Source organism: Chiloscyllium plagiosum, unplaced genomic scaffold, assembly GCF_037043375.1.
Source record: "Chiloscyllium plagiosum isolate Xiang-an unplaced genomic scaffold, Cpla_swu_hap1 HiC_scaffold_7, whole genome shotgun sequence".
Lineage (NCBI taxonomy): Eukaryota > Metazoa > Chordata > Chondrichthyes > Orectolobiformes > Hemiscylliidae > Chiloscyllium > Chiloscyllium plagiosum.
Window position 1 is genome coordinate 18,334,709 of NW_028270145.1, and position 27,021 is coordinate 18,361,729.

Genomic DNA, 27,021 nt, shown 5'->3' on the forward strand with positions numbered 1-27,021 from the left:
AATTATACAATTCAAAATAGAACTTTCTAAAGGCTACATTGATCTTTTTACGATTACAAGTCAGGGTACCAGCACTCTCTAATAGACGCAATGGCTTAGGGAGCCTTTTTCTTTCTGGCAAGGTATGCTAGATACCTGCCAGGCTTGTCACCGTATTCAAATAGTTTCTGCTTTGCGAATAATATCTCCCTCTTTGCTGTTTGAGTGAGTGTAGTATTCAAAGTTGCCCTAAGGGCTGTGATCTGCTGTAGCTTGGTAATGGACGGCCTATCGGCATACGCAGTTTCAGCTGCCTTCTGCTGAGCCTTGAGCAGATGCTGGTGCTCTCCATTTTGTCTTTTCCGGGTCGCAGAATATGAGATAACCAAGCCTCGCGTATAATCCTTAGCAGTCTTCCACATCGTCAAAGGGTTACTGGCCGTGCCTGAGTTGATATCTCAGAAGGTTTTAAATTCCTGTGAAAAATATTTTATGAACTTGCTATCCTTCAAGAGGAAAGGGTGCATACGCCAATATCGGGAGCCTATCTCATCATCACTAGTCTTAACCTCCATATATACTGCGGCATGGTCAGAAATAGTTATATTACCCATTTTACAGGACAGTATCGAGTTCAAAAGGGTCGAGGGGACAAAAAACATGTCGATTCTGGTAAGGCACTTGTGTGGGTTAGAATAAAAAGTAAAGTCTCTTCCCTCAGGATAAAGACACCTCCACACATCTACCAGCCCCAGCTCCCTATTCAGATCTGCCCAACTGCCTAGATCTCAAAGGTATGCCCTCAGAACTCCTAGATATCCTGTCTGTCTCTGGGTTAATTATACAATTAAAATCCCCTCCTATAACTGTATGGTGGACCCCGAGAGCCAACAACTTAGAGAACACTCCCATTACAAATTTAAAAGGGTGTGCAGGAGGGCAATAAAGATTCAAAATCCCGTATTCCTCTCCATTTATTAGGGCTTTAATCAATATGTACCATCCAGACTCATCTTTTATCTGGCTTAGCATTTGGAAGAGAAAATTCTTCCGGATAAGAATGGCTACTCCCCTACTTTTTGAGCTGAAAGATGAAAAGAACACCTCGCCAAACCCACCCTGTTGTACCTTTGAGTGCTCCTTATCAAGTAGATGTGTCTCCTGTAAAAGAGCTACAACAACCCTTTCTTTTTTAAGACTTAGTAATATCTTTATCCTTTTGATTGGCGAGTGGCTCCCCTTGACATTCCAGGTGCACCACCTAAACGAATGGCTAGCCATAGTCATCCAAGCAAGCCCGAAACCCCCCAGGAGGAAGAACCCCAGCCAAAAGACATTGAATAAAGACCAAAAACAATTCACATATAAAAAAAACCTTTGAAACAGTTAAATCAAAACAACTAAGAATCTGGACTCACCACTCCAGAGCCTGTACCTGACCCACAGATAACTCAGCAGCAGACTCCGAGGCTGCGACCCGTTGCTCCACCCCCCCCCCCCCCCCCCCCCACCACGCTGCCTGAGTTTCTCGACCTCTCGGTCATGCTTCTGCAGCATGACCGAGATTGACTCCCACCTGGACTGGGTCTCCTTGCTGGACACATCAATCATCTCTCAGAGTTTAACAAACTCCAAGATCAGGCTCACCTCTGCAGGTAAGTCCCCCGAGGCAGCCGCGGATGTGTCTGTTGCTGCGGGGGGGTGGGGTGGGCCTGACTGCTGCAAACTGTAAGAGCCTTTGCCTTTAGTCATTATAAAAAGCACAAAACTGCTAAAGTTTGATGCAAAATGGCCAAGGGTGGTGGGCAAAAACTGTTTTAAGTAATTTAGCAGGTGAGATGAGGGTGGGCACCCCACTTTGCCTGGGTCTTGGGCAGAGCTCTGCAGACTTACACCTACTGGGTCGCCGCCATTTTGTATCTCCCTTAGGCCCCTTTTATTTCTTTCCCCTGTCACTCTAAACCTATGCCCTCTAGTTCTGAACTCCCCCACCTCAGGGAGAAGACTTTCTCTATTTACCCTATCCATGCCTCTCATGATTTTATAAACTTCCATAAGGTCACCCCTCAGCCTCTGATGCTCCAGGGAAAACAGCCCTAGCCTATTCACCTCTCTCTATAACTCAAGCCCTGCAATGCTGGCAATATCCTTGTAAATCTTTTCTGAACCCTTTCAAGCTTCTGAATGAAGAACTTTCTCATCATCTCGGTCCGAAGCAGACGACAACCTTATCATCTCTGCTGTTGAAGAGATAATGATTTTGCCACCATTTGTTAGTCTAGGAACTATACACCTCAGACATCAACAAAAGGATTTCAACAAAATAGATAACGGGGGTTTGTTGAAAAGTGTGGTGCTGGAAAAGCACAGCAGGTCAGGCAACATCCGAGGAGCAGGAGAGTCGATGTTTCAGGCATAAACCCTTCATGAGGGCCATTTCTTTGATGTCTGAGGAGCCTCAACAGTCTCATGCAATGCGATCTCTCAAATAAACATATTTTATTTCAATCACAAAAACTGCGATGTGAACCACAAGGTGCTGTGTGAGGAAAGGCAAGTGTGGTGTTTAAAGAGACATGTTGGTCAAGAAACCAAGGACAACTCTCTGCTGTTAAAACATAGAAACTAGGAGTAGGAGTAGCTCATTCAGCCCTGTGCACCTTCTCCACTACTCAATATGATCATGGTTGATCCTCTTTTGCAATGTCTTAGTTCCCCCTTTCTCCCCATACCTCTTGGTGCTTTTCAAATCTAAAAATTCATCTCTTTCTTGAAAATATCCAGTGACCTGACCACCACAGCCTTCTGTGGAAGTGAATTCTACAGGTTCACTATCCTCTTGAGTGAAAAAATGTTTCCTCATCTCAGTGCTAGATTGTCCACCCTGTATCCTGAGACTGTCCCCTGGTTCCAGATTCTACAGCCAGGGAGAATATGCTCACCATTTTTAGTCTGTCAGCCCTGTCAGAATTTTATATGTTTCAATCAGATTCCATCTCATCCTTCCGAATACTAGTGTAAACACGCACAGTTGAACCAATCTCTCCTCGTCGGACAGTCCTGTCAAGCCCCTTATCAGCCTCATGAACCCCCCGCTGCACTCCATCTGTGGCAAGTATATCCTTTCTCAGGTAGAAGACCCAAAATTGCATAGAGTACACCAGATGTGGTTCCACCAAGGCCCTGTACAACTGCAGCAAGACATCCCTACTTCTGAACGCAAATCCCCTCACAATGAAGACCAATATACTATTTGTCTTTCCAATCGCCTGTCTACTTTCATTGGCTGCAGTACATGGACACCAGATACCTTCGTACATCCACACTTTGCAAAATATCACCTTTTAAATAATAATCTTCCTTTCTGTTTTCCATACCAAAGGATATAACTTCACATTTCGCCACATCTGCCATGTGTTTGACATTCATTCGACTTGTCAAAATCAGCTTGAAGCCTCTTCACACCCTTCTCACAATTCACAATCCCCACAGAAAATTTGCAAATGTTGCATTTGGTTCCTTTATCCAGGTCATTTATTTATATCATGAATAGCTAGGGTCCAAATACTAATCCTTGCGGTATCCCACTACTCAATGCCTGCCATTCTCTGTTTCCTGCCTGTCAACAAATTCAGGACGCATGTCAATTATCCACTATCCCATGTACTTTAATTTTGCCCACTAACCTCTGATCAGTGGCCTTTTGAAAATTCACTACTTATCCTATCTGCCTCTTCAAAAAAACACTTCTTTAAACCGTACGAGAGGATCTTTAATGATCAGATGCAACAGTACCACAGGCAAACTGGACCTCAGTTCACCGCCTGACTGAGGTTTAACTGCACTGGCAGTGCAGAACTCCCTTTGCACTATACTGAAATACCAAACTTAGTCATGGATTCAAGTGCTGAAATGCAGTTTAATTACCCCCATTGCTCACTGACCCAAGAAGAGAGCACTTGATGCAGTCAAAACAAACTGGGTTAGTGCTTCAAGTCTGTGACCTTTCAATGCTCTACAGACACTGCGAGACCTGTTTAGTATTTCCAGTATTCATTATATGTTGCTTTTGTATGACAAACTGGAACTGCTAAAAAGACAAAAGCAAGTAAAAAGAGACAAAATATACTGGAAACAATGTGTGGGTTTTAAGAACTGAAGAAGAGATTCCATTATTTCACTTGACTGTTTGACTTCAGAGATTCTGTAAAAATATATTTAAATCGCTTACTTTCTGCTGAAGTTGCTTTTAGCAAAAGCCTTTCTAGCGAGTGAGAACATAAACATAAAACCAGTCACTACCATGTTAAATAATTGAAGTCAGTAACCTACCAAGAAACCAGATGAATTATCCAACAAACAGCGAAACCTACAGACAAAATTCCTCTCGAGAAATGACGTATGTTCTGGTGGTAATTGTTCAGGGTTGTAGCAAATTACATCTGTTGAGGTAGCTTTCTCACCTGAAAACAATGTTGGAAAACAAAGAACAAATTAAACTGCCACATTAATGACACAGAGGCATGGTTGGAGGATGACACAAACTGGGGCCCGAACATTGCAGGACATGCCATTTAGGGAGGATGGGAAGCTAGGAAAATATTACAGGGGTCAGGGCAGGGATGGCTCTGCTAATTAATGATAGTCTCAGCACAATACAGAAAGATGGTCAAAGTTCAGGACACCAGGTTGTAGAAGCTGTTTGGTTAGAGTTGAGAAATTATACTGTCACGCTATTGCTTCTGGAGATATTGTACAGGCTCCTTCACAGTAACCATGTGGTAGGATGGAGTTAAACGCGAGACATAGTGGGAACCTGTCAGAAAGGCACAGCAATTATCATGGGGATTTTCATCTACATGTAGACTAGATAAACCAGATGAACAAAGTTAGCCTCAGACAAGTTCAGAAAACACTTTGGAGATATATTCTTAGAACTGCACATTCGGGAGCCAACCAAAGAGCAGACCATAACAGGCCTGGTATTGTCCGATATAATAGGATTAATGAATAGCGAAGAGACTCTGAGGGAGCAACAATCACAATGTGGCTGAATTTTATATTCAGTTTGAGAGACAGCATATTGGATCCAAAGTTAATATTTTAAACTTAAGTAAGAACTTGTATAAGTGCAAGGAAGCTGAGCTAGCTTAGTTAACTGGCATATTGGATTAGAGGTTAGTACAGCAGAGACACAAGCAGCAGACATTTAAGGGGGGCATTTCGGATTACATACGATAGAGACATTCCACTGACTAAGAAAAATTCCAAGGAGACGACTCACCATTGATGGTTAGCAAAAAAAAAGTGAAATCTAATATTAAACTCAAAGAAAAAGAACTTAATTGTTCAAACGTTGATGGTGATGAGCTGGTTCAGGACTGATGGACTCTCTTCAAGCTATATCTTTCTTCTTTTTCCATTATTCTTAAATTATTCAAAATGGCACCCTATCGTGGCGACAAATGAACGCTTTTCACTCTATTTTATTATATTCTTACTGTAAAATACACGTGACGATAAAATCAAAATCAGGTAGCTGGTAGATCAAAGGAATGGGCAGAATATGTTTTAAAAAACAAAATTTGGCTAATAGGTTATTAACTGGGAGAAAACAAATGACAAGTGAAAGACATTGGAAATATAAAAAAAAATAGCTGCAGTTAGTACAGATATATTAAAAAGAGTGAACAAATTGAGAGTCCGATAGAAAGTGAATCCAGGGAATTAATGATGGAAAACAAAATTAGATTAGATTACTTACAGTGTGGAAACAGGCCCTTCGGCCCAACAAGTCTACACCAACCCGCAACCCACCCATATCCCTACACTTACCCCTTCACCTAACACTACGGGCAATTTAGCCTGGCCAATTCACCTGACCTGCACATCTTTGGACTGTGGGAGGAAACCGGAGCAAACCCATGCAGACACGGGGAGAACGTGCAAACTCCACACAGTCAGTTGCCTGAGGCGGGAATTGAACCCGGGTCTCTGGCACTGTGAGGCAGCAGTGCTAACCACTGTGCCACCGTGCCGCCCACAAAATGTTGGCAGGTGAACAGGTATTTTGCATTTTCTTCCCTGTAGAGGATACAAGTAAATCCCCAAGATGGGTAGGAGGAACTCAAAAAGTTAGTCACCAGGGAAGTTACTGAGCAAACTGATGGAGCCGTGGGCTGCCAACTCTTCGGGTTCCTGATGGATTTCACCCTAGTTTCTTAAAAGACGTACGCAATGAAATAATTATGTGCTGATTTTAATTTTACAAAGTTTTGTAGATTCATGGGTGGTTCCATCACATTGAACAACAACAAATGTAGCTCTTTTACTCCATATGGGAGCGAGACAGAAAGCAGAAAACGACAGGCGAGTTAGGTTAACATTGATGACATCGAAGATGTCAGAAAGGCAAAACCACAGAAGCTGTTATTCAAGACAATAAATGAGGGCACTTAGAAAAATTCAAAGTAATCAGGCAGAGTGAGTAGGATTTTGTAAACTGAAAGTAATGTCTAAACAAGTTTTTGGAATCTTAGAAGAAGTAATACAAACTCTGGATAAAGGGAAATCAGTGGTCGTATTGTGCTTACATTTCGAGAATGCATTGATAAAGGTGCTCCGTCGAAGGTTATTGTGGGAAATAAAGGCTCATAATGAAAAGGGGTTGCAGTGATAGAAATTCTCTAATCAACCTGCTCAGGGATGTTATAACACACCTCTGGAGCAGATGAGATTTGTGCCTGGGTCTCTGGGCTCAGAGGTAGGGACACTACCACTGCACCAGAAGAACCTTGAAACTTGCAGGGATGGAAGAGTAGTGTGCTTATCAGTAACAGACAGCAGACATAAATGGGCATTTTTGAATAGCAATTTGCAATGCATGGTGTTGCACTGTAATTAGCCCATGGTTACTACTCCTGAAACATACCTGTGTCCCCACTCCTGAGAAGAGCAGGTGTGAGCATCAGGTGGATGTTAGAACTGGGTTTTGGTCTGCCCACAATGAAATAGGCCACTGACAAAATGTCACCAACTCTTGTCTCTCTCCAATGAGGCACTGAAATGTTATCACTACTAATTGGGATGTGGCAGAACTGCAGAGATTAGAGGTATGACCCTTTAGTTGTGGAATCACTTAGCTCTGCTTATGGCAGGCTGCTTCCATTGTTAAGCTTGTGAGTAGTCCTGTGTTGTAACTTTACCAGGTTGATACTTTGGCTTGACAGCAATGCTTTATAAACCCAAACCTGAATGCTGTCCAGGTCTTGCTGAGGGAAGATACAGACTAACTGCCTTTTATTTTGGTAAATTTGTCTGGCCAATTCAACTTTTGGGAAGAGGTCCAAATATCAAAATCAATGCATAAATGGCTAATTCTCCCTCACCCAGTAAACCTTTTTGCTCGCATCTTAATGATATTTAATCAAAAGATGTGCAAATGTGTTACGACCCGGGGTAAACCCTCCTGCTTAATTTAAACCAGCAACACAGAAACGATTTCTCCCGTGCAGTAATCTGTGAAAATCTGAGAGGCCAAGAGCTATTTAAAGTAAAAACTATCAATTTTATTTCTTTAAGTATAACAGAGAATAATTAACTAACAACTATTTACAACGCCTTCCTCTAACTTTATTTTTTACTTTTCCTTGTATAATAATTGTCTGATAAAACCCCCAATTAAGATTTACTGAAAAATTCAAATTTTAAAACCAGCCAGCAGTCAAATCTTCTCATTATATTTTCCTCTGTAGAGTTGCTCTCCTGGTCTGTGTTGATGCTTTTCTCTGTGCAATCTCCTTCTCTTGACAGGTACCTCTCAGAGAGTTCTGACTGGCAGCCTACATCTGTTGGCCTTTTGGCAGTCCTCCCTCAACTGTTCAATTTTTCCCAGTCTTATACCCCCAAAACATCGGATTGTGTCAGTGGCTTTTAATATCATCAATTTACTAAACTCAAACTTGATTGGAGTTTGGTATTTTTTGGGAGTATAATTTAAACTGATTGGCCTAACACAAATTTGTTTTTTTCTCCAGGCAACCAGCTACCTTAGCTGCTGGACCAAAAGGTTACATTATATCTTGTTCAGAACACTTGGTGCTGTGAGGTAGTTCTGCTAGCTTTTAACTTTCTTAAAGGCATAGTACACTTTACACCTTCATAACACATTGACATCGACCTTGCATGCGGGATGTTTCTAATTGTGACACACTGACAGGTGACAGCGTTTTGAGTGATAAAAGGGCACATCCATTTGTTTTAAACAATGGTTCATCAGCAAGGTGAGATAATAACATGGAAGCATTTTAAGGGTTAAATATTTATTGAAATTACTAATTCCCCAGAAGCCCATTCCTTACAAATACATCAGTGAGGCAGAAAATGCAGCAGTTATAACATTTTACCACTGATACAAATGTTTCATGTTAGTTTTTCCTATTATTTAATCTTATCTCACCCTCCCCTGATTTACTCCACCTTCACTGATTCTGTTCAGTTCCTTGTGCTGGTTCGGTGGCTGTATTGCTCAACCAATATTCAACCGCCAAGACTCCTATTACTGAAACACTGAGTTCAAGTCCAATCATAGCTGATTAAGAAGTCGGAAAGGAGTTTACATCAAAATCTGGGAATTACAAATTGGCATTGACAAAAGTGGCCATAGAACTGTCAGTTTGCCGACAAACCCCAACCGATTCCGTGATGGCATTTTGGGATAGGATGGGACATCTGCAGACCCACTCACCTGGTCAATGTGAGATCAATCCCACGCCAAGTTGGGAGGATTGTCTCTGGCCCCCCTGAAGTGGATTGTTAAGCCATTTCGCTTCAGGAGAAAGTCCATTCAAAATGGACAATAAACACCAGCATTACCCTATATCCAAAGACTGTACCTTTAAAAATTATTGACATTCCCTTCTCATTGTTCTAACTCATCCCACCTTGATCCTCTGCTCCTCCCCAAAGCTGTTAGCTCTAAAACCACAGCATTGACTAATTTCCATTTTATTAGCTTATCTTCAACTTTCTAACCTTGATCTCGTTTTGCGACATGGGTCTCAACTGCCTTAGAGGGTCTTAAAAGAAGGAAGAAATGGGTGAGAGGAAAGGTTCTCCACTTGCCTGTTAGAGCATCCCCTGCTTTGCTGATGCTGGGAGGGTTCAATGCCCAGTGGAGATTTCGGCGTATTTCCTGCTGGTCTTCGGTATGAATCAGCTCATACACACTTTGGTGCATGACATCAGTCTGACAATAGAAAATACATCAAATCCTTCAGATTCACCAAACAGATTTGGCACTGAGTCATTATTAAATGTTAGAAAAAAGGGGCAGTAGATAATTTGGCACCTCAAACCTGTTCAGCCATTCAGTAAGATCATGGCTGACCTTAGATGTTAACTTCACCTTCCTATCTGATCCCTGTGCCCCTTAATTCCCTTACAGCTCAAACTTCAGCAATTCTCCACCTTAACTATACTCAATGGCTGAGCTTTCACAGCTCGTAAGGCTAGAGAATTCCAAAATAAATTTGTCTCTATCTCAGTCCAAAATGGCTACCCTCTCACCTTAGCCTGAGATTGTGACTGCAAGTTCTAGATTCTCCAGTCAGGAGAAACAGCCTCTTGGTACTTAACCTTGAAGAATTTTATACACTTCAATGAGATCACCACTCACACTTGCAAGATCCAAAGAATATGGGGCCCATTTGCCTCTCAAACCCCCCACCACCAAACCATCATCACCTCCTCCTATTGCCCCCTTGACCATGACCCCACCCCCCACCACCAAACCATCATCACCTCCTCCTACTGCCCCCTTGACCATGACCCCACCCCCCACCACCAAACTATCATCCCTCCTCCTACTGCCCCCTTGACCATGATCCCACCCCCCACCACCAAACCATCATCTCTCACCCTCGGAACGCACAGCCCTCCACTCACTCCGTTGCAACCCCAACCTCACTATCAAACCAGCAGACAAGGGAGGCGCGGTAGTAGTTTGGCGCACCGACCTTTACACCGCTGAGGCCAAACGCCAGCTCGCAGATACCTCCTCCGACTGCCCCCTTGACCATGACCCCACCCCCCACCACCAAACCATCCTCTCCCAGACCATCCATAACCTCATCACCTCAGGGGATCTCCCATCCACCGCCTCCAACCTCATAGTCCCACAACCCCGCACCTCCCGCTTCTACCTCCTGCCCAAAATCCACAAACCTGACTGCCCCGGCCGACCCATTGTCTCCGCCTGCTCCTGCCCCACCGAACTCATCTCCGCGTACCTTGACACCGTCCTGTCCCCCTTAGTCCAAGAGCTCCCCACCTACGTTCGGGACACCACCCATGCCCTCCACCTGCTACATGATTTTCGCTTCCCCGGTCCCCAACGCCTTATTTTCACCATGGACATCCAGTCCCTGTACACCTCCATCCCCCATCACGAAGGACTCAAAGCCCTCCGCTTCTTTCTTTCCCACCGTACCGACCAGTACCCTTCCACTGACACCCTCCATCGACTGACTGAACTGGTCCTCACCCTGAACAACTTCTCTTTCCAATCCTCCCACTTCCTCCAAACGAAAGGAGTAGCCATGGGCACCCGCATGGGCCCCAGCTATGCCTGCCTCTTCATGGATATGTGGAACAATCCATCTTCCGCAACTACACTGGCCCCACCCCCCACCTTTTCCTCCGCTACATCGATGACTGTATCGGCGCCGCCTCGTGCTCCCACGCGGAGGTTGAACAGTTCATCCACTTCACCAACACCTTCCACCCCGACCTCAAATTCACCTGGACAGTCTCAGATTCCTCCCTCCTCTTCCTCGACCTTTCTATTTCTATCTCAGGCGACCGAATCAACACGGACATCTACTACAAACCGACCGACTCCCACAGCTACCTGGACTACACCTCCTCCCATCCTGCCCCCTGTAAAAACGCCATCCCATTCTCCCAATTCCTTCGACTCCGCCGCATCTGCTCCCAGGAGGACCAGTTCCAAAAACGCACATCCCAGATGGCCTCCTTCTTCAAAGACCGCAATTTCCCCCCCGACGTGGTCGACGATGCCCTCCACCGCATCTCTCCCACTTCCCGCTCCTCTGCCCTTGAACCCCGCCCCCCCAACCGCCACCAGGACAGAACCCCACTGGTCCTCACCTACCACCCCACCAATCTCCATGTACAGCGCATCATCCGCTGTCATTTCCGCTACCTCCAAACGGACCCCACCACCAAGGATATATTTCCCTCCCCTCCCCTATCAGCATTCCGTAAAGACCACTCCCTCCGTGACTCCCTCGTCAGATCCACACCCCCCACCAACCCAACCTCCACTCCCGGCACCTTCCCCTGCAACCGCAGGAGGTGCAAGACTTGCGCCCACACCTCCCCCCTCACCTCCCTCCAAGGCCCCAAAGGAAACTTCCATATCCGCCACAGATTCACGTGCACCTCCACACACATCATCTATTGCATCCTCTGCACCCGATGTGGCCTCCTCTATATTGGGGAGACAGGCCGGCTACTTGCGGAGCGTTTCAGAGAACACCTCTGGGACACCCGGACCAACCAACCCAACCACCCTGTAGCTCAACATTTCAATTCCCCCTCCCATTCCACCAAGGATATGCAGGTCTTTGGACTCCTCCATCGTCAGACCACAACAAAACGACGGTTGGAGGAAGAACGCCTCATCTTCCGCCTAGGAACCCTCCAACCACAAGGGATGAACTCGGATTTCACCAGTTTCCTCATTTCCCCTCCCCTCACCCTGTCTCAGTCAAATCCATCAAATTCAGCACCGCCTTCCTAACCTGCAATCTTCTTCCCGACCTCTCCGCCCCCACCCCAGTCTGACCTATCACCCTCACCTTGACCTCTTTCCATCTATCACATTTCCGACGCCCCTCCCCCAAGTCCCTCCTCCCTACCTTTTATCTTAGCCTGCTGGACAAACTTTCCTCATTCCTGAAGAAGGGCTTATGCCCGAAACGTCGATTCTCCTGTTCCCTGGATGCTGCCTGACCTGCTGCGCTTTTCCAGCAACACATTTCCAGCTCTGATCTCCAGCATCTGCAGACCTCACTTTCTCCTCATCATAGGATAGCCCTCCCATCCCAAGAATCAAACCACTCCCTTCTCAACACCATATGGCCCTCATTACAACGTAGCTCAAAATACTTTCGCCCTGGAAAAGGAGCCTGGAGAGCCACAGACACTTTCATGAACGCCACATCATGTACACACAACGTAATGGTATCTTTTTGAAACAATTTACATTCTGTGGCTGTCAAACAAGGAGAAATGGTTTGCTAACACTGTCCAAAATATTTGTAACACCCTCCATTTCAACTCAGAAAGTACCCAAACTCAGCAATCTGAATCCAATTATTTGTCAGTTGAAACCCTTTGGATTAACAATAATGGGAATTCCTAAGATGTTTGAGTAGGCATGTGATGGGTGCCCTATTTAATGGGAAAACAGTTTAAGTGGACTTTGATCTCTCTTTTCCTGTGGCATCTGTACAACCACCACATTCTAATACATATGGCAAATGAAAATAACGCGGAAAATAAAAGCAAACTTTTCCACTCGGATGCTATTGTAAGGAGAAATTTGAGATCGTAGAATCCATCAGTGCAGAAACAGGCCCTATGGCCCAACACCAACCCTCTGAAGGGTAACCCAACTAAACCCATTCCCCTATATTTACCCCTGACTAATGCACCTTTCCTACACATCCTGAATACTATGGGCAATTTAACATGGCCAATTCACCTGACCTGCACATCTTTGGACTGTGGGAGGAAACCCACTCAGACACGGGGAGAATGTGCAAACTCCACACTGACAGTCGCCCGAGGCTGGAATTGAACCTGGGCCCCTGGCGCAGTGCTAACCACTTAGCCACCGTGCTGTCCCCAAAGTAGGGATTCTACATTCTACTGGAATCAGATCTTTACAAACATGAAGGAAAATTAAGGTTAAACAAGGCAAAAAGGTATAGAGTTAAAGCCTAAAGATCAAACCTCATTAAAGCTATTTCTCACTCTCTCTATGAGGTGTCTTTTTAACAAAGGTGCCCTTTGCTCCAGAGAGGTTCTGTATGATCGCTCGAGCCCCTGCTCAGGCACTACCCGAGCTCTCAAGCTCCCCTGCTTGGGCACTGCTCAGGCTTCCCTGCTTAAGCACAGCTTGATCCCCCCTGCTCAGGGATTGCTTGAGTTCCCTTTCTCAGGGACTGCTTGAGCTCCCTTGCTTAGTCACTACTCGAGCTCCCCTGCTCGGGCTCTGCTCGAGCTCCCATGCTTGGTTACTGTTCATGTCCCCCTACTCGGGCTCTGCTTGAGCTCCCCTGCTCGGTGCCATCTGACACAGTCGCCACCTGCTGTTGGAAGTCCTGTTACACCGTTACAAAGGCATGGAATTCCTGCAGTCTCAAACACTACTGAGGAAGTGAACTCCCATCCACCCGCATTAAAAATTCCATCCCACGTCATCGGGACAGGTTCTTCAACAGAATCAGAACAGGATGAACAGTCTTCTTCTCTTTTCTCCATGGGGTAAAAGATCTGATGGTGCCCTTTAAAATTATGACTGACTGGATACAGAGAGAAGGTTTCAATTCGAAATGAAGAAGATAGCTTGAGGCCGCCAACATAAAACAGGCACCAAGATGTCCAGTAAGAAATACATTTTTTTCCCAGAGAACAATAAGAAGGTGAACCTCACTACCATAGTGAGTTTTCAAACTTAATAGAACAGAGGCATTTAAGGAGAAACTAAACAAGCACATAAGGGAGAAGGATTCGAGGATTATTTATGATGATAGATTTAGATGAGGAAAGATGGAAGGGGGCTGACAGAACCAACACTAGCACTGAATGGTTGGGCCAAATGGCCTATCACGGTGCTGCATACTCTATATATTCGTATGTAATAATCAGGTTGGGCAATTGATGCCTAAAATCCATATACTGACAGCGTGAATATTATACCAACACTGTTTGGGTTTTGTAGGGTGCAAAAGAACCTTCAAAGGTTAAAGATTGAAAACAGTGTGAAATCCCTTCATGCCACCGCAATAATTTAATGAGAAAAATAATGGCAATTGCTTCCTTCTGGGACTAATTAACCTAGCAACCGATCAATCCTGGAGCCTATACTGCTCTTCAATGGAATCACTCTTGGATGCATTGTATTACAGATGAGTTAATAAACTGAGGCCTCGCCTGCCCTTCTCAGATGGACATAGAACATTCCAGGGTACATTCTTCCTGACCAGTACTTATCACTCAATCAACATCACAAATTATCTGCTGACATTATCATCTGCTGTTTTGTAGGAGCTTGCTGTGCACAAACCTGTTCCTGCTTTACAACAGTCGATATACTTCAAAAGTTCATCATTGGTTGTAAAGAGCTTTTTGATGTCCAGAGATCGCCACAGCAACGTGAGTCTGTCTTTCTCTGTGTTGAGTGTGAGCACTGTCAGCATCAACATGGTCAGAATAAGCAGGAAGTGCCACTCCTCAGCCAGGTTCACCATTTCATTGCAAAATGCAGTACCTCAGGGAGACTGCTGGCTTGGTTTATATCCCACTCACTTTGAGGGGCTTGCAAAATAAGATTGAAGATCCTGGGGCTGGAAGAGTCAGAGGACCGGAGGGATGTGTGCACCAGAATGACCTTTAATCATGCTGATTTTCCATAATCACAAAAGGGGGTAGGTGAAGGTGAGCTTTTGAAAAGAAGTCCAGCTGCTGAGACAGTGAGTGTGAATTCAGTCATAGAGCCGTACAGCATGGAAACAGACCCTTCGTCCAACCAGTCCATGGCAACCATAATCCCTAACTAAACTAATCCCATCTGCTGTGCTTGGCCCATATCCCTCCAAACGTTTCTTATTCATGTACTAATCCAAATGTCGAGTCCACAAGTGTAGAGAAAATTTCACAACAAGAAAACCAAGAACCATTAGATTCAAAAGCCTAATGGCATGCTCAACAAAGAGACCTTGGAGTGCAGGTTCATAGCTCCTTGAAAGTAGAGTCGCAGGTCGATAGGATAGTGAAGAAGGCGTTTGGTATGCTTTCCTTTATTGGTCAGAGTATTGAGTACAGGAGTTGGGAGGTCATGTTGCGGCTGTACAAGACGTTGGTTAGGCCACAGTTGGAATATTGCGTGCAATTCTGGTCTCCTTCCTATTGGAAGGATGTTATGAAACTTGAAAGGGTTCAGAAAAGATTTACAAGGATGTTGCCAGGGTTGGAGGATTTGAGCTACAGGGAGAGGCTGAACAGGCTGGGGCTGTTTTCCCTTGAGCGTCGGAGGCTGAAGGGTGACCTTATAGAGGGTTATAAAATCATGAGGGGCATGGATAGGATAAATAGACAAGGTCTTTTCCTTGGGGTGGGGGAGTCCAGAACTAGAGGGCATAGGTTTAGGGTGAGAGGGGAAAGATATAAAAGAGACCTAAGGGGTAACTTCTTCATGCAGAGAGTGGTATGTGTGTGGAAAGAGTTGCCAGCAGAAGTTTAGAAGCTGGTACAATTACAACATTTAAAAGGTATCTGGATGGACATATGAATAGGAAGGGCTTAGAGGGATATGGGTCAAGTGCTGGCAAATGGAACTAGATTAGATTAGGATATCTGGTCAGCATGGACGAATTGGACAGAAGGGTCTGTTTCCATGCTGTACATCTCTATAACATTCTTTACAATAATGTCACTTCGTAAAAATATATTCATGAGATGTGGGTGGCTCTGTCTAGGCCAACATCTATTGCCCATCCCTCATTGCCTGACGATAGTTAAGAGTCAACCACTATGAGTCTGAAAACACATCTAAGCCAGACCAGGTAAGGATGGCAGATTTCCTTCCCTAAAGGATATTAATGACAAAATGAAGTTTTGCAACAACGAGAGTTGTCAGATCGTTGCTGTTCGGCAAGCATTTTATTCCAGATTTGATTTTAATTATTGTATCTAAATTCCACCATCTGCCATGGGGGCAGTCATGTCCTCAGAACCTTAGCTTGGGGTTCCAGATGACTAGACAAGTTAGTTTAAAAGAATTCCACCACCTCCCTTTAATGCAATTTGTAACAAAAAGCTCTGCTTCTTGTTTATGTGAACCATATGCAGAGCCACAAAATGATGAGCCCGATTTATACAGTCATACAGCACAGAAACAGACCCTTCAGTCCAACTCATCCGTGCCAACCAGATATCCCAATCTGACCTTGTCCCATTTGCCAGCATTTGACCCATATCCCTCTAAACCCTCCCTATTCATATACCCATCCTGATGCCTTTTAGATGTTTTAATTGTACCAGCCTCCACCACTTCCTCTGACATCTCATTTCATACACTCAGCACCCTCTGCATGAGAAAGCTACCCCCCCCGCCACCTCCTCCACCCTCAGGTCCCTTTTAAATCTTTCCCCTCTCACCTTAAAACCTATGCCCTCTAGTTTTGGATTTCCCCCACCCTTGCTTATTTACCCTACCCATGCTCCTCATGATTTTGTAAACCTCCATCAGGTCACCCCTCAGCATCTGACGCCACACCCCAGGTTTTCTATCCTTGATGTTTGTTAAGGATTGTGAGGTAACACAACTTTCCTGAAGCACTGGTGAGGTTTACCGGAGAGGTTTAAACTATCCATATCATTCACCAAAGTAAGAGTCCCTGAAATGAGGATGCAGTGACCAGACATCCAAAAGTCAAGTCCTGAACTAGGCTTGAGCGAGCAAGTCTCTGGTAGTTGATATGTCAGGCAACCAATGGCAAAAGTCTGGGGGGGGAGAAGGGGTGTGGGAGGGGTAGGAAGAAGTTGAGGGTCAGAGTTCATGTAATGACATCTCCTGGAGTGTGCACAGCCCCAGTTGGGGACCCTATCTATCCCCTATAATTGATGACAAGCGGCAGTGAACTGGACAGAATGCGGACTGAAGACAATGGCCGGGTGGCAGGGACAGGTTTTGGGGTCTTGTGCCTGTGTGCACCAACACAGAGTGGAAGGAAACGAGGGAGGGGGTTTGAAGGAGAGGTAACTTTGTGTGGCATTTCTATCCCCGAAATATCTTCCACTACAACAGTCACACAGTTGGCATCCGGGAGACAGTCAGATCGTTCATCATCTCAGTTTCACATGAAGGAAAGGGTTGGTGTTGAAGTGAAATACTAAGCCCGATAACAGGATGTGACCATGGAGAAGTTTACAGAGTGGCACATTGGAACAAATACAGGCAAAAACATAAAGATAAAAAGTTTAAAGTGTTAAGAAACGCTAAGTGTTAAGAGTGCGTTCCTGTCAATGGGCGCACTCAGAACTCCTTTTTTACAGGTATGCCATCTGAACAATAAACTATAGATCATCAGCAAGTACATCAGTGTTATGTTCCTGCCGGCGTGCAAACTTCATCATGATGGACTGAAACTTAAAGATCAAGTAAATATACCTCATGCCAAACATGGTCAGCTTACCCAGATCCTAAACCACTTAACTGGCTGAGAACCAGAGCTTTGCCTGCATTTAGCTTCTGCTTCGTAGCTGTTTGTTTTTTAACCATTGAATAGAACCCACTTGTCTTTTAACAACAAGATTCAAATCCTTCAATGTCAAGCTGAACAACAGACTTCCTGTGCCTGACCTATTTGTACTTGTCAGCTAGTGGGTGCAACAGAGCCATGAATTATTAATTGCCTCTCTACTCTTGCCTTTCATGGAATGTGAACATTTACTGTGCATTATCGTGACCAAACTAACTGGATATTTTACTCCTGCTTGTTGATTCTACTCTTTAAAAGGATATAGCTGTCTCCACAATCCCTGACATGTCTGCACATTTGGAGTGTGGATGAACCTTTAGCCTCCAGAAGACATTGGTGAATTCTTAAATTGGATCAAACGACATATCAGCAAGATTTTGCAATATTTGGGGCATGACATTGAGAGCAGATCCCTTTTATTAGCGAATTTGAAAATGTAATGAAGTCAGACCTTTTGTCCAAAGTATCATCGCTGGTCCTTTGAAAATCCCTTTTCTTTTATTTCAAAGTGATTTCTTGCTGGTGTGGTAAAGCATTAACGATGCAGATGCACAACTATTTGGACAGCACCATCAGATTAAACTGATGTTTCCAAGAAATAACTCCGTTGGCAGTTCAGGTGTAATTACACTTGCCTGGACGTATGTTCGAGAATAAAGGATCCACTCAGTGAATGGCTTCCTCGCTGGAACCCAACTCAATCCGGCCTCAAACACAGAGAGCCACAATGAGCCCCAACAATGTGGACAATGAGGCAGCTGCAGGAGCTTCTCTGGGGTCATAAAGCCCCAGCTATAAGCCGTGTTCAGCTGGATTGGCCTGGTCAGTAGGTACCCTTAGCCCTGAAGCCCCAGTGTTGAGCAGTGACCTTCCCAACAGCAGTACCCTCCAACCTCTCCCTCTGAAGATCGAAAATCCCGCGATTGCTCTTCCTGGCTAAAGACTGACTTTCGTCTTTTGAGTCAGTTCTTGTCCTACTCTGGCTGAAGGCAAGACACAGGGCCTAAAATGCTCTCTCCAAGATGTTAGCCTGAGGGGAAGTCCTAATGTGCTGCAGCAAGGTGAAGGGAATGATGGGTAGCAAAACAATGGAGCTTTCACCACATGACTTGCCCCATTCTCTACCCACTGAGCTTTTAGATATGAATTTTTAGATCTCAAAGGCAACGACACGTATAGAGAGATAGCAGGAAAAGAGCATTGAAACAGAAGGTCAGTCATGGTCAGATTGAATGACAAAACAGGCTCAAAGAGCTGACTGGTCTCCTCGCTATGAGCTTCTATTAGATGTCTAACACATCCATCCTGGTGATACACTGCCTCCTATCACCAACTGGAAAACAAAAAGACTCCTTTGCCAATTCAGTGCTGCTTGACTGTTTTCCCTTCCCCATTTACAATAGTTATAAACATAGCACAAAGAAATTTTCAAAAAAAAAACAATGCCAGAGAAAACTCCTTTCTTAACGTGCCTTTGACTTTTCTTCAGGGCTGCATAATGTAGCGTCCTGGGAATTGGGTCTTCAAATATCACAGACTCCAGGTCAATCCTGGAGGGTTGTCAACACTAAAGGGAACCTCACCAGTAAACAATCTCAGTTTGCTGAAAGAGTTTTCAGGGGTAATTCGAGAAACACAGCAGACGTTCATTCCAAAGAAAAAGAAACAAACCAAGGGGGGGAATGAGGCAACCACGGCTAACAAGGAAAAACAGGGACAGTATAAAAGCAAAAGAAAAGGAAAAGGTGAAGATTAATAGGAAGGCAAAGGATTGGGAAGCCAGATGCACTATACCCCAGAGTTCTGAAGGAGATCATAGAATCCCTACAGTGTGAAAGCAGGCCATTGAGCCCATCAAGTACGCACTTACCCTCCAGATAGCATCCCACTCTGACCTACCACCCCTGCCCTCGAATCCTGCATCTTCTATGGTTAATCCACCTAGCCTGCACATCCCTGGACATCATTAGGTAGATTTCCCATGGCCAATCTACCTAACCTGCACATCTTTGGACTTTGGGAAGAAACCGGAGCACCCGGAGAAAACACACACAGACACAAGAAGAATGTGCAAACCCCCCCACACACATATCACCTCAGGCTGCCTGCTCCCCCGCTCCGTCCCCATTCACCTACTCCCACCATCCCTCCTTCACACTCACACACACACCGTCTCAGGCTCCCTGCTCCCACTCTTGCCACAGGCCGTGCATGACACTACTCAGAATTTGTGTGGCGTGAACATTACTTGCCACTTGTCAGCCCAAGCCTGGATATCATCTCTCTCTTGTTGCACTTGAACATGAATTGCTTTAGTCCATGATTCAAAGGTATCCTTCTTTAAAGTTTGTGAGGTTACCCACCTCAACTGAACTCCCTCTTTAAGTTAAAAGGTTGAGGGGTGACCTTATAGAGGCTTATAAAACTTTGAGGGGCATGGATAGAGTGAATAGATAAGGTCTTTTCCCCACAGTAGAGGAGTTCAAAACTAGAGGACATAGGTTTACGGCGGGAGGGAAAAGATTTAAAAGGGACCTAAGGAGTAACCTTATCAGGCAGAGGGTGGTGTGCGTATAGAATGAGCTGCCAGAGGAAGTGGTAGAGGCTGGTACAATTACAGCATTTAAAAGGCATGTGGATGGGTCTATGAAAGGTTGAGAGGGATATGCGCCAAGTGCTGGCAAATGGGACTAGATTAATTTAGGATATCTGGTTGGCATGGACAAGTTTGAGCGAAGGGTCTGTTACATGCTGTACATCTCTAAGGCTCAATAACAGAAGTTTCTGTGAGTTTATTTACTGACCTGGTGAAAGCCCAGATAATCCTGAATTGTATGGGAAACATAGAAAATAAGTCCATCTGCTGTGATGACCAGGACAAACCCATTCAGAGCCTGGAAGAAAAAGCAATATGGAAATTAATACTAGTCACCAATGCAATGTGAGAGTGAAAATCCAGATAACACGCCATAAGGTGCACATTAATCAATGGTTTGAACAATACAAATGAAAACCTTGAGAGCACAGCAGATTTAGCAACTGCATTATGTCAATCTGAGACATTTCCTTAACATTGGTAAACCGTCCATCAGTGTTGGATTTAGACAATGGGTCAGGTGTACACTGGGTAGCTGAATCACTTAATCTAAAAGACACTATTTGCAAGCCAGCAGTTTAACGTAAATCTTTGATTAAGCCACTTATTTTTATTCAATGCTGGTCATTAGGGATTCATAATACAGTATAATATCACATGGGTGGATTGCAAAGTCAAAGTAGAAACTGAATGAGGTGAGGAGGAGAGGACACGAACTGTGGGCAAGAGACTGACACTAAGGACCACTGATAATAACCTGTACAAAAGAGTGCACAAGGATTATTTTATCACTGTGAGCAAAGCAAGAACAGAGCAAAAGCTGATTAATCAACTGAAACGAAATCCTTACTTGACACCAATCCCTGAGTTTGAATCCTGATTTTGTAACTTTGTAATTAACCAGTGCCTGAAGCTATCCTCATAGAGAGGGAATGAGTGTAGCCAGTCCTGCAGAAAGGAGTGGCACAGTAGCTAGCACTGCTACCTCACTGCACCAGGGACCTGGGTTCAATCCCAGCCTTGGGTGACTGTGTGAAGTTTGCATGTTCTTTGTGGCGGCTTCATCCCACAGTCCAAAAATGTGCAGATTAGGTGGACTGGTTGTGCTATAGTGCCCAGGGATGTACAGGCTAGGTGGATTAGCCATGGTAAGTGGAGGGTAAGAATATGGGTTGGGGTGGGATACTTTTGAAGCTTGGTATGGGCTTAATGGCCTGCTTTCACACTGTAGCAGGTTCTATGTTTCTGTGACTTAATTTGGGCATCTACGTGCTTGACATAATCTGTGGTTTTGATCAAAACCAACAGCCTGGTGATGCATTGAGAGTTTTTTGATGCATTTTTAATTGAGAGTTTTTGTTTGCTGATTTCGAAACATAAAGACCCACAATTATATGATCGCCATTTCAGAGAGGTACAGGCAGGCCACTTAGGTTCCAATTTAACAATTAACTTTAAACCAGGACTAGTAACTTCAATACATGACCAGAACATGTCTTAAAAGACTGAACGGAGTGGATGCTGGGGGGAGAGTCACAAATTAGACTCACACTCTGAGGATAAATGGATGGTCATTTAGGGCTAAGGCAAATGTTGTCTGAGGGTCTGAAAAGGTTAATTTTTTGAAAAGTGTGAATTATGTCATACACTGTGAGGATGTCAGACATCACACAGAAAATCGATCTTGCGTAGATTCCTAGAGAAACGGATGTGATTCAGTGATACATATGTAGTTTGCAATATTGCAATAACTACTAGCTGCTAACTTTATTTGTTATCTCTACCAGCTACACCCAGGAGGTAGAATGCCTCCATCCCGAACCTGTACAACAGCATGGAGAAATTTCCTGACTCAGAGAGTTATAAGTGTTTTGAGTTGTCTCTCCCATGGGACTTTGAAAGCACTTCTGCTGAGTATCTTCAAGAATAGAATTTAAAGATTTTTGAATAGTAAGGAAATCAAGGAATACAAAGATAGTGCCCCAAATGTATGTTGTGATGATGCTGTTCCTTTGACAAGGTTATGTTGTCCTTGGTTTCTTTTTCAGAGGGGTCATAAAAGCAGAGGCTTTGATATGTCTGGGTTTATTTACTTGAAGAAGCTTTTAAGTATTTTTCTAAAACACTTGTACAATGAAAGGGAGTGACCAATTCTCCCAGCTCAGCTTTTCTCTGGTTTGTTTTGGTTGCAGCTGCTGATCAGGTTTTAGCCAGGAACCCAGAGAAGCTCCTGATCCGAAGAAGCAGCTCCATGCTGATCCTCTCTCTCTCTCTCTCTCTGACATCTCTCCTGTAAGAACCTGTGTTTGATTTTACCTTTTTTCCCCAAGGGGGTATTGATGGGATGTTGCAAGCATTTGGAACAGCATCATCAAGTTGTGTTTTCGTGTCGATTGGATTTTCAGATAGGTTATGTTATTCCATATTCTGTTCTCTTTCGTTTTCCTGTAAATAAATTCTGTTTTGTTTAAAGCTAAGTGGTTGGGCCAGCTGCATCACCCTTGGAATATGCACTCTACACCTGCTTAAAACAACTAGAAAAGTTAGTGTCTGGGCGACCTTCTTAAAATGTTTTGAGGGGGTCTGGCCTGGTCTATAACAATGTTAATATAATTTTGTACAAGTAAGAGATGTGTTTGGTTTGTTTAGTTAGAGTCCAATCTGATGTTTATTTGTTTCCTTAATATACTACCAAACTGCATTTGTTACTAACTATATTTTTATAATAAAATATATAAGAGGAAGAAAGAAAAGCCAGGTAATATTTTGAAGAGATAATATTTACATGCATTTGATGCACCAGGAGGGTCTAATAATTTGAACGGATCCCCATTTAACTTCAACAGGAAGACCTCAGTCTTTCCCCACTGTGCCATGACAACAGTCACTCCGAGCTTTCGTGTGTCCCTCAGCACGTATAGTCTTGTTCAAGTAAGAGATGCCTTTGGTTTGTTTAGATAGAGTCAAACTTCATGGCTTGTTTGTTTCCTTGACATGCTACTGCACAGAACCAAACTGCATTTGCGACCAAATGTATATAAAGATTTTTTAAATGAATATGTTTGAAATTTTGAAAAGGCGATATTTTGGAGAGACTCGATAAAATACACAGCAGTCCTTTCTTTTCATTCATTCTTAACAGTCCATGAATCATAATGAGCTCCTGAGCTCCTCAGTACTGGCTCCCAAGGATTAACTCAGTGAATGTCAACCGTGGAAAGACCACTGTGAGGTCCAAAGAATAAACACCAAACAATATCTTAACTCGGTGCTTTTCAAACTCAAGCAGAAAATATTGGAAATACTCAACAGGACAGACATTAAGTGAGGAGAAAGAAAAAGAGTCAACATTTTAAGTCTATGACCTTTCCTTAAAGAACAGGAGGACACAAATATTTTTAGCTGAAGTGCCTGTTTCCAAATTCATTTGTACTCTTGCACATTCCATTTACACTACAACAATCAACAACAAGAGTTTAGTTCTGAAGAAGGGTCACTGGACCCAATATGTTAACTCTGAATTGTGTCCGTGCTGCCAGACCTGTTGACCTTTATTGAAGCAATTTCTATTTTTTGTTTCTGATTCTGCAGTTCCTTTAGCTTTTTGATTAAATCATAACGATATTTAATATTCAGCAAGTACCTGGAAAAGAGCTCGTTATTTTCACATCCTAGTTCTGAGTTTAAAATGCTTCCAAAATCTTTCCTCCCTGGAACAAGGCTGTATTCATTTCGCTATCAATGCCAACCTAGATATTTGTAGGTCAATGGTAATCTTCAGCTGCCCTCAGTGTCTCCTGTGACCACCTCACCCATGTATCATGGATGGACTCTGTTAATTGGATCCAGAGCTACAGGTGTTAATATGAAACTAGATAACCTTTCCATAAAAGTTGCTTTATTTACACAACCTGTATCTGCCTCCCACCTACTAACACCCAATGCCCAGAAGTCATTCCTCACACAAAAATGATTTCTATCCAATTTGTTCAGCCTTTGTGTAGCACACTTCTGGGACAGGTCAGATTTGAACACAGACTATCTAGCCTAGAGGCAGGGACATTACTCTGTGCCATAGGTAATTGCCTTGTGCTCAGGGTATGTAATCAATTAATGCCTTACACATCCTTAACCAGGATAATGCACTCATGCCAGCAGGGCTTTTATGTTTCCTTATCTCTGGGTCAGAGGATCCAGGTGCGGGTTTCATCTGCCCTAGACGTGTGACATAACGGCTGATTAAAAATACTGTATCTATTTAACATGCCAGTATTTCACTCCATTCCCACCGCCCAACTCAAAGTGGCCACCATTGCTTCCTATTTAAACATTTCGCCATTTGAAACACCATTCCGCCCGGGAGGAAGCTGAGTCTCAGACCAGTTTGGTACTGGCTTCTGTCAGCTACTAGCCAGACCTTGCTGCATTAGTTTAGCACCATAACAACATGCAAGCATCATTGCCCATATCGTTGCTTAATTAACAACAGCAGCTCCACTTGCAATGCATTGGTTGTTTGTAGCAGTTAGGGCTGTTCGGAGATAGCGACGTATTCTTCGATCGTATTAATTCATAGCAGACTAGTTGAGAACACTTTCTCCTCTAACTACAGATAATGTAAGTTCAAACAACATTGAGTTTGTGGTTGTACTGACAGCATACTGTGTTGTTGGCTTCAGATGACAAAAAGAACCAGATATCTATAGCGCCTTTCATGACGACTGGCTAGTTGGAAGCCAATGGAGTATACTTTGAAGCATAGTCACTGGTATAATGTGATAACGCTCAGATCTTTTTTTTGTGATATCAATTGTGGGTCAAATGGTGTCCAAAACACCAAAGAGAAGCCCTCTGCTCCTCTTCACAGTGACGTCTTTTACATCCATGTGCGAGGGTAGTTGGGATGTCAGTTTAATATCTTATCGAAAGGACAGCAGCTTTAGCAGTGCAACACTTCCTCAATGCTACACTCAAACATCAGCCTGGACGCGGGGTTCACATCTCAGAAGAGGCTAAATCCACAGCCTTCTGACTCAGAGTTGAGAATCCTACTGAGTGAACCATGGCAGCACACCACTTGGTGAGCCCAATAAAACTGGACATTAAAAGATCCCAGGGCATTATGTGAGGGTCAGAGAATTTCCCTGGGGTTTCTGGTCCACATTGTAAAGCTAACAACAATCTGCGTGGCAGTGCATTTATCTTTTTGTCTTAGGATGAATCGAACATCAGAATCACGCCCAAATAAGTGTCATTATGCTTCAACAAAATCCACTGCACGACAAAGAGTTTTTTTTATTGTTTCTGAGACCTGTGATATAACCCAATAAGAAATGCCCCATTGTAGCTCCACCACTTACACACTATGGGACTTACTTTGTGCGAAACAAGGTGTGGGCCAAATGGCAAAAACCTGTTGAGCTGATCTTCTGATCTTTGTGCCCACTGAGTGCTGGCTGTTGATTCACTGTCTCACTGCACATAGGGATCATGCAACCCAATCTCTCCCATGGGAGAAAGGAGCCGCTACTGACTGCATTTGGACAAATGCTTGCTGATCTAATGGGGTGAGGCTCACATTTCATCCGACGCGAGTGACGATGCAGTCCAGCAGGAATGGCTGTGGGCCTGAGCAATGCACATGGTCTCAAAACATATCTCACCCAAAGACTGTCAGCCACAGCATAAAATTGACCGACGGTGGAATGGTAAATAAGCAGCATCTGTGCCCTTTAATTCTTCCCGCCTCTAAAAATAATGTGACAGGGTAGCTACGGAAAGGCTGTTTCCCCTTGTTGGACAGTTGGGCAGAATGGAGAATAAGGAGCCGGACATTTAAGAGAGAGATGAGGAGGGTTTTTTCTCTTAGGGGTTTGTGAAGTCTGTTGAGCATATTCAAGGATCTTTAAGCATATTCAAGGCTTTTTAATCGAATCTTAAGGTCATACAGTCATAGAGATCTACAACACAGAGAAAGGCCCTTCAGCCCATCATGTCCCATCAGTCAAAAACAAACACCTGACTATTCTAATCCCATTTTCCAGCACTTGGCCCATAGCCTTGATACGTTAGCATTACAAGTGCACATCTAAACATTCCTTGTATGTTATGAGGGATTCTGCCTCTCCTATCCTTATGGGCAGTGAATTCCAGATTCCCACCACCCTCTGGGTGAAAAGTGCTTTCCTCACATTTCATCTAAGCCTTACCTTAAATCCATGTCCCTAGACATTGATCCCTCCATCAGAGGCAAAGTTTCTTCCTGTCTACCTTTCTAACCTTTAAGAGAATCAAGGGCTTTGGGGAAAAGGCAGGAAAATTGAGTTGTGAGCTATCAGGTCGGTGATGATCTCATTGAATAGTGGTACGGACTCAATGGGCAGACTTCTGCTCCTACATCTTTTGACAGCCTTTGCTAAGAGTAGGATTCCCTGGTTGCTACTCCTGTCTTCAACCTCACCAAGATAACCACCCTCCATGTCTCCACCAGAGGTACGGCCACAGAATATGCCTTCATATAAACGTAATGTCAAACACAATGGCAGGAAGGGGGAGTGGAGGGAGAGGTAGAGTAAAGATGGTGAATTTGGTAGCACAAAGATTTTGCTGCAGAGCTACAATTTCACAGGCCTATATCAATAGCGCAGAGAATGGGAGTTCAAATCTCCCCATGGTAGTTTGAGAAAGTCTTTCTTTGAAACCTGGGAAATAAAATATTAGTACAGGAACGTGAAATGATTGTTAGCTAACTGGCTTATTAAAATAACATCATTATGGTGGCAGATGCCAAATACAATAATGCTATAAATCAAACATAATCATAATTCATAACATTTGTTATATATAATTGTAATAAAAATAAAGTATAAGCTA

General features: G+C 43.9%; 1 protein-coding gene across 2 annotated transcripts in view; it reads right to left on the reverse strand.

The window, feature by feature from the left end:
- The window catches only part of ahr1b (aryl hydrocarbon receptor 1b), a 159,620-nt gene that overhangs the window by 41,973 nt on the left and 90,626 nt on the right, over positions 1-27,021 (reverse strand). For both annotated transcript variants that reach the window (XM_043693099.2, XM_087988777.1), the window contains 3 exons: positions 20,357-20,446; positions 9,103-9,226; positions 4,312-4,442 (listed from right to left, as the gene is read on the reverse strand). In XM_043693099.2, coding sequence (XP_043549034.2) covers positions 4,312-4,442; positions 9,103-9,226; positions 20,357-20,446 — 345 coding nt within the window. The remainder of the gene's footprint in view (positions 1-4,311; positions 4,443-9,102; positions 9,227-20,356; positions 20,447-27,021) is intronic.